Source organism: Staurois parvus, unplaced genomic scaffold (assembly GCF_062004578.1).
Source record: "Staurois parvus isolate SC_StPar_1 unplaced genomic scaffold, SC_StPar_1.0 ptg001960l, whole genome shotgun sequence".
Lineage (NCBI taxonomy): Eukaryota > Metazoa > Chordata > Amphibia > Anura > Ranidae > Staurois > Staurois parvus.
This window is the reverse complement of record NW_028319756.1, coordinates 22,361-38,595: the sequence shown is the minus strand read 5'-3', so window position 1 is coordinate 38,595 and position 16,235 is coordinate 22,361. Positions and strand designations below refer to the sequence as shown.

At 50.7% G+C, this 16,235-nt stretch overlaps 1 protein-coding gene across 1 annotated transcript; it reads right to left on the bottom strand.

Moving 5' to 3' along the window:
- Positions 1 to 1,024: 1,024 nt before the first annotated feature.
- LOC149433138 (uncharacterized) lies at positions 1,025 to 4,238 on the bottom strand. The gene has a single exon (XM_089664601.1). It carries the CDS (start codon positions 3,755 to 3,757, stop codon positions 1,244 to 1,246), a length of 2,514 nt encoding a protein of 837 aa, XP_089520727.1. The 5' UTR covers positions 3,758 to 4,238; the 3' UTR covers positions 1,025 to 1,243.
- Positions 4,239 to 16,235: the final 11,997 nt, after the last annotated feature.

The following is a 16,235-nucleotide window of genomic DNA, read 5'->3' as shown; positions in this document are numbered from 1 at the left end:
ATGTAACACACGAGCCGACTGTATGTTCTCCTTTAGATCCACCATATATGTGTACTGTGAGGGCCCACCCTTATCATCCGATCAATCTGTATCTAGTGAAGCCAACCATATACAGTAGTTGTCAGGGACGGGCTGACAACTCATGGGGCCCCCGGGTGATAGGGGATTGTGGGGCCCCTGTGTCCTCGCCCACACTCAAACCACACCCATAAAAGCCTATGAAAGGCACCAGGGGCATCTCATGGGGCCCCCTACTGACCCAGGGCCCAAGTTCCCGACTGGTCAGTCCACCCCTAGTAGTTGTGGATAGATCTAAAGAAGATTGCACAATCCGATTGTAATGTGTGTTGCGGGCTCAAAGCTTATCGGCTTTCATTGTGTGACCGTCCAGTGAGATCAAGGTGAAGTGTATTGTAAAGTGGGCCATACACGTTACAATCTCACAAATTTACAAGCAACCGTGGACGTAACGGCCATATAAATGCACACACGGTCTTATGGGACGAGTTCAAATGAATGTTGTGACAGGGTCTCTTTATTGAAGAACAGCCTGCAGCAAGTGCACACAGGGAATACAGCGCCACCTAGCGAGCAATATTATGGGTACAACCATGTATAGGAGGTATAGAGGGAAGTTGCTGCCACCTAATGGACAACATGCTAACTGCAGTTCCTCCTAAAATGTCATATTAAAGGAATCCTGCGGAGAGGGAAATACTGAATCAGTAGATCCTGGTGCTGGTATCCTGCAGTGAGTGAAGGGTCGGTCTGTGGTGTAGCAGAGAGCAGAGCACAGTGTGGTCAGTGTGCAAAGGTGGAGTCAGGTTTAGTGTTAGGATACGTAAAGTGAAATAAAGTATTTAGGGTGGAGTATCATGTCTTGTGCCAGAGAATTCCAACACTGATCTTCTGTCCCGGATGCCGGGTGTCATTCTCGGTATCTGTCCTCATTCTGTATGTATGGACTTTGCACAGTCCCACTCCTGTCCCGGATGCCGGGTGTCATTCTCGGTATCTCCTCTCATTCTGTATGTATGGATATTTTTATTTGTATAAACAAACAAATTACAAGGTAACAAAACTGTAACCATCATCATAAAAAACACACAAACCAACAATGTAACAACTGCCTACATCTTCATGACAGAAAGTCGACAAATTAAACTAATGAAAGTTCTGCATAGAATTTGATGCTGTAAATAAATTCCTCCCATTTTATATTCCTTTCGGCTCTAAACTCTTTTTATAAATCGGAATCTGAGTCACTCCGCCGACTACCAGTTTCCATATCGGATTCTACAAATACGGGAGCAGGGGGCGGGCGCTTCTTAGTGGGCGGGTCCTCCCCTGAACTAGCTGCAGATTCCCTTTCTACTTCTTCCTCCATTTGGTCCTCTAGATCACAGGAGTCGGCATCTGACTCTGATAGGACATCATACCGGTTGCTGACTGCCATACTACCTTCTGGCACCCTTCTCACTTTCTTAGCGGATTTCTGCACTCGGGTCCATTCACTTTCAGGTTTACGGGTGGCCTTGTCCTTCCTATTCCTTCTCTTCTGCCTGGGAATGTTCTCCACAGAGGCAGGAACTGAAACGGATGGGATGACCACAGATGGCCGCTGCTCCTCAGTCTGCTGAACACTGCCCTCCTGCCCGAGGCTGGCCCCTTGGACTTCTGGGTTTACCTCCCCCTCAGTTGATATCACCCCATTCATTAAGGCTTCCTCCTCCAGGTGTTCTGCTACCACCAGAAATTCCTCATCCGCTGATTCCTCATCCCTATTGTGGAAAGCCACCGGGCAATCTCTGTGCAAATGGCCAAGCCTACCACATAGATTGCACTTGATGTTCTCACAGGTAGAACTGACATGGCCGACCTCCCCACACAGATTACACTTCATGATAGAGCAGACACTCGCCACATGACCCGACCTACCGCATTTGAAACATAGCCTGGGCTGACCTGCATAGAAGCAAACTCCCCTCTCCCGCCCAATGAAAAAGGAGTTTGGAAGGTGATGGGTGACATTGTTACTCTGCCTCAGCTTGACAAGAACCCTCCAACCTCCAGTCCAGATCCCATCACTGTCCCTAGTTTTGGTCAGATCAGAGACCATCTCACAATGCCTTCTGAGCCAGACTACAATATCCTGGGGGGGCACAGACTCATTCCAGAAAATGATGTTCACGTTTGCTGTGTCAGGTTTGGAGATGGGGATGAAGGTGAAAATCTTCCACCCCTCTTTATCCCGAAACCCACTAAAGCCGGCCCAGAACCTGTCCAAGGCAGACATGAGCTTAAAGCTGACATCATACCCCTGTCTGTCAGGCAGGTTGATGACTGCCAAAATATCTGCGGGCACAAACCCCATCTGCTGACACAGCAACTCCCTAACTACAAACCTCCTATCAGGGAGCTCTTCTCTGGAACCCCTATGCTTCAACCTGACCACGTTCCTCCTCTTGAAGGCCTGACCAGTATAACCGGCATTGTTGGAAAAAGAAGGAGCCCCACGGCTCCAGGCATTCCGAGGAGGGACATGGCCAGATGGACCACTATTCCCTTCTGATGCAGGTGGCGACTCAACCAAAGGGGGGAAATCACGGGTGTTATCCTGAACTGACTCCTCCATCGCCACATTCACAGGGTCCTCAGACTGGTCCTGACCCCATCCAGACATACCTACCTCAGTGTTAATGACATCAGGAACCCCTACATCAATATTAGTGATATCAGCACTGGCCACATCACCACTAGCATCAGCATAATTATCAACTACCCCATCCCGAACACCAGTCCCCTCAGCATTGGTTCCACCATGAGAACCGGGGGGAGCAACACCGTCCTCATAGTCCATGTGCTGGGAGTCCATGTCGCTTCTCTGGGTTTCCTGCACTATGAAAGTCTGCTGGGTGAAGCTGACGCTACCGCTATCCTCCAGAACTGGAGTCCGTCTTTCAGAAGGCACATTTGCTGGTAGCGTGCCTTGGATCAGTTCCCCGGAGTCCGACTCTGAAGAAGACTCCATCTTTACACTTAATTGTGCCCCAACCCAATCGCAATCCCGATACACCTCCCCCCCTGGTCCCAGTTCTTCCAGAACAGCATCAATGTTCCTCGATATACCGGCCAGTTCAATGCCCAGGGCGTTAAGCTCGCTGTCATGTAGGACTTCATTCCCGGGGTCGGCAGCCTTGAGTCTGTAGATGGAGTCAATCCTTTTCTGGGTCGAAGCCTTAGCTTTCCTCAAGGTCTTCATTCTCTTCTCCAGAGCAGGAATCCTGTCAGCCAGGCGCAGCACAGGTGACTTTAACACTTTCTGCTTCCTATCCGCAGGACGCTTGAAATTCTGATCCCCATCAGCGGTACTGGGTGAAGGGTCTCTGCTGGATGTAGAAGGACTCTCCAGGCCAGACTGTGGAGGCTTATTGGCTCCATCATCTTTCTTCTGCCGGGACCTGGGGCGTAATGAGCGTTCCTGGCCACTGCCCACCATTACACACTGCTGTAAGTTCTCCTTCAGAGTTTTCTGCTCCAACGTAGTCCTTGCAGATCTGCGCGGAGTACTGGGAGCGACAGGTGTCTCTGCTCCACTCTGAACTGTATGGGCCCCGCTCTGAACGGCCTGTGCTGGGCTCTGTGCGGCATGGGCTCCACTCTTCTGGGCTTGCTTTGTTTGCAATGGCTGACTGCCTTTTGTTGCTACTCCAGAGCCGGTAGTGTGCTGGGTGATAGTGTCACTTTCCTGAGCCATATGGACTGTGTGATCACCACTCTGCACGGCATGGACTTTGCACTGTATGGCATGGGCTCTACTCTGCTGGACTTGCTTTTGTTGCAATGACTGACTGCCTTGATTTACAGTTCCAGAACTTGAAGCATGCCGGGTGACAACCTTACATTCCTGAGCTGCATGGACTGTATGGGTTCCGCTCTGCACGGCATGGGCCCCACTCTGCTGGGCTTGTGGTGCCTGTAATGGCTGACCGCATGGAGTTAGACCTCCATGACTTGGACTGTGCAGGGTGACAACATTACATTGCTGTTTAAACAGAATTGACTGAGCTCTGATCTGGTCTTGCTGCGACTGTAATGGCTGACTGCCTTGAGTTGCACTTCCAGAGCTTGGAGTGCGCTGGGTGACAACATTACATTGCTGTTTAGGCTGAACTGGATGGGCCCCGCTCTGCACGGCATGGGCTCCGCTCTGCTGGGCTTTCAGTAATTGCGATGGCTGACTGCCTTGCATTGCTCCTCCAGAGCTTGGAGTGCTCTTGGTGACACCCTTACATGGCTGTTTTGACTGAACTGGATGGGCCCCGCTCTGCACGGCATGGGCCCCGCTCTGCTGGGCTTGCGGTGCCTGTAATGGTGGACTGCCCGGAGTTGGACCTCCAAGGCTTGGACTAGGCTGGGTAACAACATCACATTGCTGGACAGACTGAACTTTCCTCTGCTTGGCTTGTTGTGCCTGTAATGGCGGACTGCCTTGGGTTGCTCCTCCAGAACTTGGAGTTTGCTTGGTGACAGCCTTACATTGCTGTTTAGACTGAACTAGATGGGCCCCGCTCTGCACGGCATGGGCTCCGCTCTGCACGGCTTGGGCCTGCTGTGGTTGCAATGGCTGACTGCCTTGAGCTGCTCCTCCAGAGCTTGGAGTTTGCTTGGTGACAACATTACATTGCTGTTTGGACTGAACTGACTGGGCCCTTCTCTGCTGGGCATGCTGTGGCTGCAATGGCGGACTGCCATGTGCTGCACTTCCAGAACTGACATTTTGCTGAGAGACATTATCACACTGCTGGACTGACTTCATCTTCTCTGTATTAACAGAACTTCTCACACTGGACTTTCCATCACCAACATTCCCCCATCTACTCACAGTCTCTGCCATTTGCTTTCCATTCACTGAACTCCGTCCTCCCGCTTCACCACCAACCACAGCTTCACCTCCATGAGCAGGCCGAGAAGCCTGGGACTCTCCTGGGAGGCGTCCCAGCCCAGGGCAGCCCAACCCTGGGCTTGTATCAGACATCAGAGGAGGTCAGCACCACACAGCCTGCAGCTGCTCCACAGGAAACCACACCCTCTGGACAGTCCCACTTCTCCTGTCCCGGATGCCGGGTGTCATTCTCGGTATCTGTCCTCATTCTGTATGTATGGACTCTGCACAGTCCCACTTCTCCTGTCCTGGATGCCGGGTGTCATTCTCGGTATCTGTCCTCATTCTGTATGTATGGACTCTGCACAGTCACACTTCTCCTGTCCTGGATGCCGGGTGTCATTCTCGGTATCTGTCCCCATTCTGTATGTATGGACTCTGCACAGTCCCATTTCTCCTGTCCCGGATGCCGGGTGTCATTCTCGGTATCTGTCCCCATTCTGTATGTATGGACTCTGCACAGTCCCACTTCTCCTGTCCCGGATGCCGGGTGTCATTCTCGGTATCTGTATGTATGGGATCGTAGAGGGGGGGATTTATAGTAAAAGGGATGGTTGGGGAGGGGGGAATGTGTGGTAAAAGGAGGGGGCGGTGCTAGAAGGAGGGATGGTTGAGGGGGGTAGGGGGGATTTGTGCTAGAAGAGGGAGGGATGGTGGGGGAGGAGGGGGGAATTTGTGCTAGAAGAGGGAGGGAAGGTTGGGGGGGGGTATTTGTGCTAGAAGAGGGAGGGGGGGGTGGGGGGGTATTTGTGCTAGAGTAGGGAGGGATGGTTGGGGGGGGGGGTTATTTGTGCTAGAAGAGGGAGGGATGGGTGGGGGTGGGGGGGTATTTGTGCTAGAGTAGGGAGGGATGGTTGGGGGGGGGTTATTTGTGCTAGAAGAGGGAGGGATGGTTGGGGGGGGTATTTGTGCTAGAAGAGGGAGGGATGGTGGGGGGGGGGTTATTTGTGCTAGAAGAGGGAGGGATGGTTGGGGGGGGGGTATTTGTGCTAGAAGAGGGAGGGATGGGTGGGGGTGGGGGGGTATTTGTGCTAGAGTAGGGAGGGATGGTTGGGGGGGGGTATTTGTGCTAGAAGAGGGAGGGATGGTGGGGGGGGTTATTTGTACTAGAAGAGGGAGGGAGGGAGGGATGGTGGGGGGGTTATTTGTGCTAGAAGAGGGAGGGATGGTTGGGGGGGGGGGGTATTTGTGCTAGAGTAGGGAGGGATGGTTGGGGGGGTATTTGTGCTAGAAGAGGGAGGGATGGTGGGGGGGGTTATTTGTATTAGAAGAGGGAGGGAGGGATGGTGGGGGGGTTATTTGTGCTAGAAGAGGGAGGGATGGTTGGGGGGGGGGGTATTTGTGCTAGAAGAGGGAGGGATGGTTGAAGGGGGAGGACTTGTGCTAGAATGGGGAGGGATAGCTGGGGGTGGGGTTTTGTGCTAGAATAGGGGGGATGGTGGCGGGGATTTGTGCTAGAATAGGGAGGGATGTTGGGGGGGGAGATTTGTACTAGAATAGGGAGGGATGATGGGGGGGGGGGGGGTTTGTGCTAGAATAGGGGGGAAGGTGGAGATTTGTGCTAGAATAGGGAGGGATGATGGGGGGGGGATTTGTGCTAGAAGAGGGAGGGATGGTTGAGGGGGGGTTGTGTTAGAATAGAGAGAGATGGTTGGGGGGGGGGGTTATTTGTGCTAGAAGAGGGAGGGATGGTTGGGGGGGGGATTTGTGCTAGAAGTGGGAGGGATGGTTGAAGGGGGAGGATTTGTGCTGGGAGGGGGGGATTTGGGAGAAGAATCACAGAGAGTTGTGCTGGGAGGGGAAGAGGATTTGGGGGTAAGGCACAGAATTTCCTACTATGTCTCATATGTAAATGTCTATATTCTGGAGGAAGGGACTTCGGAGGCACAATCCTTGCAGCGGGCGCTGGTAGTACACACTACGACCACAGTGCGGCGTCCCACCAACCAGAGGAAATGCTGGTGATATCCGTACACCGAGTTGTATTTTCTCATTCTTGTTCTGTCACTGAGGACTGCAGATCACGCTGGTGGGAAAGCTGCACCTCCAGCCACGTGTGGAAGACGTTACACCCACCAATAACCAGTGAGATCTGGGCACAAACAGGAGGCGGATCCCGGCCCCTGAGGAATCATCCCCCTGCATTGCTCTCTGCAGCCGTATTTCCTCTCCCTCCCTGGCTTTCAGCTACAGAAGACAGTCCTATAGGAGATCGGTTCCAGAACTTTCCCCCTCACCACACCCATCCCCCTACCTGTGCACCATGTTTCTTGCCAGACCCCCCTGTGTGCCCCCACAATGCTACCAGCTTCCCTCCTCTCCTTCCCAACAGCACACAATAGGATCCTTCAGGATGGAGAGTGGGGGAAGGGTCCAGTAAATGTCACATTTGCCAGCCCATTTCTTTCCTGAACGAACACGAGTGATCGGTACCAATGACTCACTGTGTCCATTCATAATTGAAGCATAGTAAACTTTTTTGTTTGTTTTGTTTTGGGGGGGGGGTCCTTGTCAGGTTGGCTGTATGGGGCCCCGTGATTTCTAACAGCAGCCCTTCACATGGGCATCCGAATCGTTCCACTCTTTGTAACACGCCTTGCGATCAGTAGCATACGCATGGCGCATTCTCCCATTCCTTCTCTTACTGGGGACATACAGAAGATATAAAAGTCTTCACGCCCCGGGCTACAAATTCTGGGTTTTTGAGATATTAACAAAAAAATCAGACCGAGATAAATCTCTTGTGAACTTTTCATCCTTCAGTGTTGGTTTACTCTTACTTTGCCTTTACTGCGCATTAGTCCTTTCGTTGCATTTTTTGCACACAGATTTGAAAAATAATTTCAGGCCTGAAGATTAGACAAACCCCCCCAAAATGTATACTTTCTGAAAGCCGACACCCTCGAGCAGGGGGGGTCTCCAAACCTTTTAAACAAAGGGGCGGTTTACTGTCCTTAAGACTTTAGAGGGGCCAGACTGTGACCTTCGGGAGCAGAAAATGGAAGCAATGCCCCATCCTTGGTGTCACTGGGAGTAATTGTGCCCCAGGGTTGGTGTCATTGGGTGGAAAATGTCCCATCATTGGTATCATTGGGAGGAATTGTGCTCCATTGTTGGTGTCATGGAGAGGAACTGTGCCCCATTCTTGATGTAATTGGGAGGAATTATGCCCCATCATTGGTATCCTTGGAAGGAATTGTACTCCATCGTTGGTGTCATTGGGAGGAACTGTGCCCCATCGTTGGTGTCATTGGGAGGAACTGTGCCCCATCGTTGGTGTCATTGGGAGGAATTGTGTCCCATCGTTATCCTTGGGAGGAATTGTGCCCCATTGTTGGTATCCTTGGGAGGAACTGTGCTCCATCGTTGGTGTCATTGGGAGGAATTGTGCCCCATCGTTGGTGTCATTGGGAGGAACTGTGCTCCATCGTTGATGTCATTGGGAGGAACTGTGCTCCATCGTTGGTGTCATTGGGAGGAACTGTGCCCCATCGTTGGTGTCATTGGGAGGAACTGTGCCCCATCGTTGGTGTCATTGGGAGGAATTGTGTCCCATCGTTATCCTTGGGAGGAATTGTGCCCCATTGTTGGTATCCTTGGGAGGAACTGTGCTCCATCGTTGGTGTCATTGGGAGGAATTGTGCTCCATCGTTGATGTTATTGGGAGGAACTGTGCCCCAGTGTTGGTATCATTGGGAGGAATTGTGCTCCATTGTTGGTATCATTGAGAGCAACTGTGCCCCAGTATTGGTGTCATTGGTAGGGATAGTGTCCTTGCATTGGTGTAATTGTACCCCGTCCTTGATGTAATTGGGAGGAATTGTGTCCCATCGTTGGTGTCATTGGGAGGAATTGTGCCCCATCATTGGGAGGAACTGTGCCCCATTGTTGTTGTCATTGAAACTGTGCCCCACTGTTGGTGTCATTGGTAGGAATAGTGTCCCATCACTGCTGTAATTAGGAGGAACTGTGTCCAATCACTGGCTTCTTTGGGAGGAATTGTGCTCCACTGTTGGTGTCATTGGGAGGAATTGTGCCCCAGCATTAGTGCCATTGGGCCCCATTGTTGGTATCATTGGGAGGGGAATTGTGCCCCATTGTTGGTGTCAGTGGAAGGAATTGTGCCCCATTGTTGGTGTCATTGGAAGGAATTCTGGCCCATCATTGGTGTCAGTGGGAGGAATAGTGCCCCATTATTGGTGTCGGTGGGGGGGAATAGTGCCCCGTCATTGGTGTCAGTGGGAGGAATAGTGCTCCATCATTGGTGTCAGTGGGAGGAATAGTGTCCCATCATTGGTGTCAGTGGGAGGAATAGTGCCCCATTATTGGTGTCGGGGGGGGGGGGAATAGTGCCCCATCATTGGTGTCAGTGGGAGGAATAGTGCCCCATTATTGGTGTCGGTGGGGGGGGGAATAGTGCCCCAAGGGTCACATAAAAGCAAGCAAAGGGCCGCAGTTTGGAGACCACTGCCCTAGAGAATAAAATAGTGGTAGTTACAATTTTTTTGTGTCACACAATATTACTGCAAAAGTAAACGCAACATTTCAGTAAAAAAGATACTAAAGTGAATTTAGGACAAACAAAAGCAACAACTTACCCACACTTTTGGTCAAATATAAAAGATCAGGATGATACCCAACGTGTCAAACATTAAATGCGTGTGCGCCTGTGCAATGTGACAAACTTCAGTCCCCGATATTTTCCATAGGCGCCCCTTCAGAGGTCTCTACAGGTCATCAGTCTGGTGTCACGGAGGAGGTGTGGTGCTATTATTGCGTGTGCAGCGATATGGAACGAGTATCGCAACTGACATTTTCACACTTCGGTACCCGCGACGTTTGGGTGTAACGATTTTTTTTTTTTTCTCAATTAAGAAAAATTTTTTTTTTTTTTTTGCTGAACCACTTGCCTACCGCCCTATAGCAGATACAGGGCAGCCGCTCTGCGCAAAATCGCAAATATATACACACACACGTGATTTTTCAGTTCCAGGTAGGGGCCGTTACTCAGTCCCCCCCCAGTGTCAGAATGCCCACCGCAGTCCCGCTATAAGTCGCTGATCACCACCATTACTATTATTGAAAAAAAAAAAAAAAAAATCCCAGTATCTATCCCGCCATTTGTAAACGCTATAACTTTCGCGTCAACCAATTTATTTACACGTATTGCGATTTTTTTTTATTTTTTTTAAACATTTTGGCCTAAATTTATGTCGAAATTTTATTTTTGTTTATTGAAAATGTTTTATAGCAAAAAAAGTAAAAAAAAAATTTTTTTTTTTTTCAAACTTGTCAGTCTTTTTTTTTTGTTTATAGCCCAAAAAATAAAAACCGCACAGGCGATCAAATACCACCAACACACCACGTAAACCGACTCATTTACACGTATTGGGATTTTTCTTAGACATTTTTGGCCCAAATTTATGACGAAATTTTATTTTTACATTTTTTTTATCAGAAATGTTTTATAGCAGAAAAGTCAAAAATATTTCTTTTTCAAAATTGTCGGGTTTTTTTGTTTATAGCCCAAAAAATAAAAACCGCGCAGGCGATCAAATACCACCGAAAGAAAGCTCTATTTAATTTGGGTGCAGCGTTGCATGACCGCGTAATTGTCAGAGTAACGCAGTGCCGTATCACCAAAAATGGCCTGCTCAGGAAGGAGGGTAAATCCTCTGGAGGGCGAGGGTTTTTTTTCTTCACATAAGGGACACAGAGTCACTTATGCGATGAATTTTAGGTGACAGGTTCTCTTTAGAGCGGATTCACACATGTGTGGTGTGGATTGGAGCTCAGGTTTCACAGATAATTGACACAGGAGCTGTTCACCGGTTCAGGTCAGGTTTACAGCGGGTTCAGGACAGGATCAGCTCAGGATTTTATCCTGTTCACACATCAGGTTTAGAAAAGGTTCCCATAGTCTGTAATCCGCACCTGACCTGACCGCACTGCTCAGAGATCATACAGGATTGTTTTGTTTTTGTTTTTTTAAACCGCACTGAAGCTTGGCAAAGGCCCTGTGTGTTCATTTTCTATTTGTTTTAAAGGGCCCAGTAGAATCCCTTCTCAGTAATACCCCCGCTCAGTAGTAACCCCCAGCTCTGCCAATCCCCCCGCTCAGTAGTAACCCCCAGCTCTGCTGATCCCCCGCTCAATAGTAACCCCCAGCTCTGCTGATCCCCCACTCAGTAGTAACTCCCGGCTCTGCCGATCCCCCACTCAGTAGTAACCCCCACCTCTGCCGATCCCCCGTTCAGTAGTAACTCCCAGCTCTGCCGATCCCCCGCTCAGTAGGAACCCCCAGCTCTGCCGATCCCCCACTCAGTAGGAACCCCCAGCTCTGCCTATCCCTCGCTCAGTAGTAACCCCCAGCTCTACCGATCCCCCACTCAGTAGTATCCCCCAGCACTGCCAATCCCCCATTCAGTAGTATCCCCCAGCTCTGCCGATCCCCTGCTCAATAGGAACCCCCAGCTCTGCCGATACCTCGCTCAGTAGTAACCCCCAGCTCTGATCCCCCACTCAGTAGTAACCCCCAGCACTGCTGATCCCCCATTCAGTAGTAACTCCCAGCTCTGCTGATCCCCCGCTCAGTAGTAACCCCCAGCTCTGCTGATCCCCCGCTCAGTAGTAACCCCCAGCTCTGCTGATCCTCCATTTAGTAGTAACTCCCAGCTCTGCTGATCCCCCACTCAGTAGTAACCCCCAGCTCTGCTGATACTCCGTTTAGTAGTAACTCCTGGCTCTGCCGATCCCCCACTCAGTAGCAACCCCCACCTCTGCCGATCCCCCATTCAGTAGTAACTCCCAGCTCTGCCAATCCCCCGCTCAGTAGGAACCCCCAGCTCTGCCTATCCCTCGCTCAGTAGTAACCCCCAGCTCTACCGAACCCCCACTCAGTAGTATCCCCCAGCACTGCTGATCCTCCATTCAGTAGTATCCCCCAGCTCTGCCGATCCCCTGCTCAATAGGAACCCCCAGCTCTGCCGATACCTCGCTCAGTAGTAACCCCCAGCTCTGATCCCCCACTCAGTAGTAACCCTCAGCTCTGCTGATCCCCCCGCTCAGTAGTAACCCTCAGCTCTGCTCTACTACTACTACTTTCTACTCAGTAGAAACCCCTAGCTCTATTGATCCCCCGCTCAGTAGTAACTCCCAGCTCTGCTGATCCCCCCTCTCAGTAGTAACTCTCAGCTCTGCTGTTCCCCCATTAAGTAGTAACCCCCAGCTTTGCTGTTCCCCCATTAAGTAGTAACCCCCAGCTCTGCCGATCCCCTGCTCAGTAGTAACATCCAGCTTTTCCATTCCACCGCTCAGAATAAACCCCCAGCTCTTCCGATCCCCAGCTCAGTAGTAACTCCCAGCTCTTCCGATCCTCTGCTCAGTAGTAACCCCCAGCTCTGTTGATCCCACGCTCAGTAGTAACCCCCAGCTCTGCTGATACTCCGTTTAGTAGTAACTCCTGGCTCTGCCGATCCCCCACTCAGTAGTAACCCCCACTTCTGCTGATCCCCCGTTCAGTAGTAACTCCCAGCTCTGCCGATCCCCCGCTCAGTAGGAACCCCCAGCTCTGCCTATCCCTCGCTCAGTAGTAACCCCCAGCTCTACCGATCCCCCACTCAGTAGTATCCCCCAGCACTGCTGATCCCCCATTCAGTAGTATCCCCCAGCTCTGCCGATCCCCTGCTCAATAGGAACCCCCAGCTCTGCCGATACCTCGCTCAGTAGTAACCCCCAGCTCTGATCCCCCACTCAGTAGTAACCCTCAGCTCTGCTGATCCCCCCGCTCAGTAGTAACCCTCAGCTCTGCTCTACTACTACTACTTTCTACTCAGTAGAAACCCCTAGCTCTATTGATCCCCCGCTCAGTAGTAACTCCCAGCTCTGCTGATCCCCCCTCTCAGTAGTAACTCTCAGCTCTGCTGTTCCCCCATTAAGTAGTAACCCCCAGCTTTGCTGTTCCCCCATTAAGTAGTAACCCCCAGCTCTGCCGATCCCCTGCTCAGTAGTAACATCCAGCTTTTCCATTCCACCGCTCAGAATAAACCCCCAGCTCTTCCGATCCCCAGCTCAGTAGTAACTCCCAGCTCTTCCGATCCTCTGCTCAGTAGTAACCCCCAGCTCTGTTGATCCCACGCTCAGTAGTAACCCCCAGCTCTGCTGATACTCCGTTTAGTAGTAACTCCTGGCTCTGCCGATCCCCCACTCAGTAGTAATCCCCACTTCTGCTGATCCCCCGTTCAGTAGTAACTCCCAGCTCTGCCGATCCCCCGCTCAGTAGGAACCCCCAGCTCTGCCTATCCCTCGCTCAGTAGTAACCCCCAGCTCTACCGATCCCCCACTCAGTAGTATCCCCCAGCACTGCTGATCCCCCATTCAGTAGTATCCCCCAGCTCTGCCGATCCCCTGCTCAATAAGAACCCCCAGCTCTGCCGATACCTCGCTCAGTAGCAACCCCCAGCTCTGATCCCCCACTCAGTAGTAACCCTCAGCTCTGCTGATCCCCCTGCTCAGTAGTAACCCTCAGCTCTGCTGATCCCCCCGCTCAGTAGAAACCCCTAGCTCTATTGATCCCCCGCTCAGTAGTAACTCCCAGCTCTGCTGATCCCCCCTCTCAGTAGTAACTCTCAGCTCTGCTGTTCCCCCATTAAGTAGTAACCCCCAGCTTTGCTGTCCCCCCATTAAGTAGTAACCCCCAGCTCTGCCGATCCCCAGCTCAGTAGTAACTCCCAGCTCTTCCGATCCTCTGCTCAGTAGTAACCCCCAGCTCTGTTGATCCCACGCTCAGTAGTAACCCCCAGCTCTGCCGATCCCCCTCTCAGTAGTAACTCCCAGCTCACCGATCCACCACTCAGTAGTAACCCCCAGCTCTGTTGATCCCACGCTCAGTAGTAACGCCCAGCTCTGCCGATCCCCTGCTCAGTAGTAACTCCCAGCTCTGCCGATCCACCGCTCAGTAGTAACTCCCAGCTCTTCCGATCCACCGCTCAGTAGTAAGTCCCAGCTCTTCCGATCCACCACTCAGTAGTAACCCTCAGCTCTGATGATCCCCCGCTCAGTAGTAACTCCCAGCTCTTCCGATCCTCCACGCAGTAGTAACCCCCAGCTCTGCCGATCCCCCGCTCAGCAGTAACTCCCAGCTCTTCCGATCCACCGCTCAGTAGTAAACCTCAGCTCTGTTGATCCCCCGCTCAGTAGTAACCCTCAGCTCTGTTGATCCCCCGCTCAGTAGTAACCCTCAGCTCTGTTGATCCCACACTCAATAGTAACCCCCAGCTCTGTTGATCCCACACTCAATAGTAACCCCCAGCTCTGTTGATCCCACGCTCAGTAGTAACTCCCAGCTCTGATGATCCTCCAGTCTCTCCAGTTTGTTCAGCTCCTGCTATATTGCTCCAATGCTGAGCACCACATGTGACATTGCTAGATTCTCTTGCTCCAAATTCCACAGCTCTGCTGATCCTCTACCACTTAGTCCTCTCTCCGGTTCCCACTCACCTTCTGCTATAGCGTGCCCATGTTGCACACCACGTGTTCCGTCTGATAGTTATTCCGATCCAGTCCAGACGTCGCTCACCTTCCTATTGCTCCTCGCTGCACAGCAGATGTAACGTCTGCACCAGACACTCCCAGAATATATACACATGAACCAGAAGAGACTGCTGATTAGGTATTTTTGGTTCGCTGTTGGTTTCCCAGCACATGCTGGGATATCTCATACCTGCAATACCTCCAAAACAAAGCAAAGCTTACTCTAAATAAAAGCCCCTCAAAAGCCGCAGGTGCTGTTAGCGAGCGTTGTCACAGACTTCAATTGGAGACACTTTGAAGCACCAAGAAAGTGACATGGGGTATTATTTTTGAATCAAAGCAAAACACAACATGTGAACAGGACTGTAAGGTAACCAATTTATGGCAGGTGCTTTGATCGGCATTCAGAGAGCTTTAAAAAAAGTGTGCCCAATGCCACCATTTGAAGTGTAAATGAGGCCTTAACATGACCTATAATCTGTGCAATTCAATTAAAAACAAACTGAAATCTTAGAATTATGTGGTTGCATAAATCTGCACACCCTTAAACTAATACTTTGTTGAAGCACCTTTTGATTTTATGACAGCGTTCTATCTTTAGGAGAGGAGTCAGACATATTTAGAGCAAGGTGTGCCATGCTGACAGATTATGAGGGCATCTCCTGTGCAGGGATGGACTGACAACTCATGGGGCCCCCGGGCAATAGGGGATCATGGGGCCCGTGTCCTTGCCCAAACCCAAAAAGCCTATGAAAAAGGTATCAGGGGCATCTCATGTGGCCCCCTACTGACCCCGGGCCCTCGGGCAGTGCCCGAGTTTCCAAATGGTCAGTCCGCCCCTGCTCCTGTGCACAGCCCTCTTCAGGTCAACTGACAGATTTTCTATTAGATTCAGGTCTGGGCCATTCAAAAATCTGAGTGTCCTCTGGTGAAACCCTTCTTTTGTTGATTAGTAGGTATGCTTTGGGTTATTGTCGTGCTGAAATGTGAAATTCCTCTTCATCTTTTTAGCAGAGGGCTGAAGGTTTTGTGTCCAAATTGATGTTTGGAACTGTTCACAAGTCCGTCCACCTTGCCTAAAGTCAAAGATCAAGGTGAAGAAAAATAGCCCCAAAGCATAATGCTGCCACCACCGTCCTTCACTGAGGGTAAGATGTTTTGGGGGGTTTTTTTTTGGTGATGTGCAGTGGTGGGTTTGGCCCAAATATACTTTTTTTGGAATTCTGGGCAAAAAATTCAATCTTGCTCCCATCAGGCCATAACACATCTTCCCACATGCTTTTGGTAGACTTGGTGTAGGTTTTTGCAAAATGTAGCCAGGGGTTGAATGCTTTTCTTCGTAAGAAAAGGTTTCCCGTCTTGCCACCTTACCCCAGAGCCAAAACTTATGAACAAAACTGGAGCCTGATGTCACATAGAACACAACGAATACCTGCAGCTCCATTAATGTTGCTGTAGGCATCTTGAGAGCTTTCCAGACCAATTTTCTCCTTGTTTTTTCATCAATGTTGGAGGAATGCACAGTTCTCGTTAATGTTACCATTGGGCCAAGCTTTCTCCACTTGTTGGTGACGGTCTTCACTGTGTTCCATGGTATATCTAATGCCCTGGAAATGTTTTTGTACTCTGCTCCCGATACCTTCCAACAATGAGGTCCCTTTGATGCGTTGTTAGCTCTTTGCAGACCATGGCTTTTTCTGTAAGAGGCAAAAGGTCAGAAAAATCCTACTAGAAGAGCCGAACTTACTATAGACTTAAA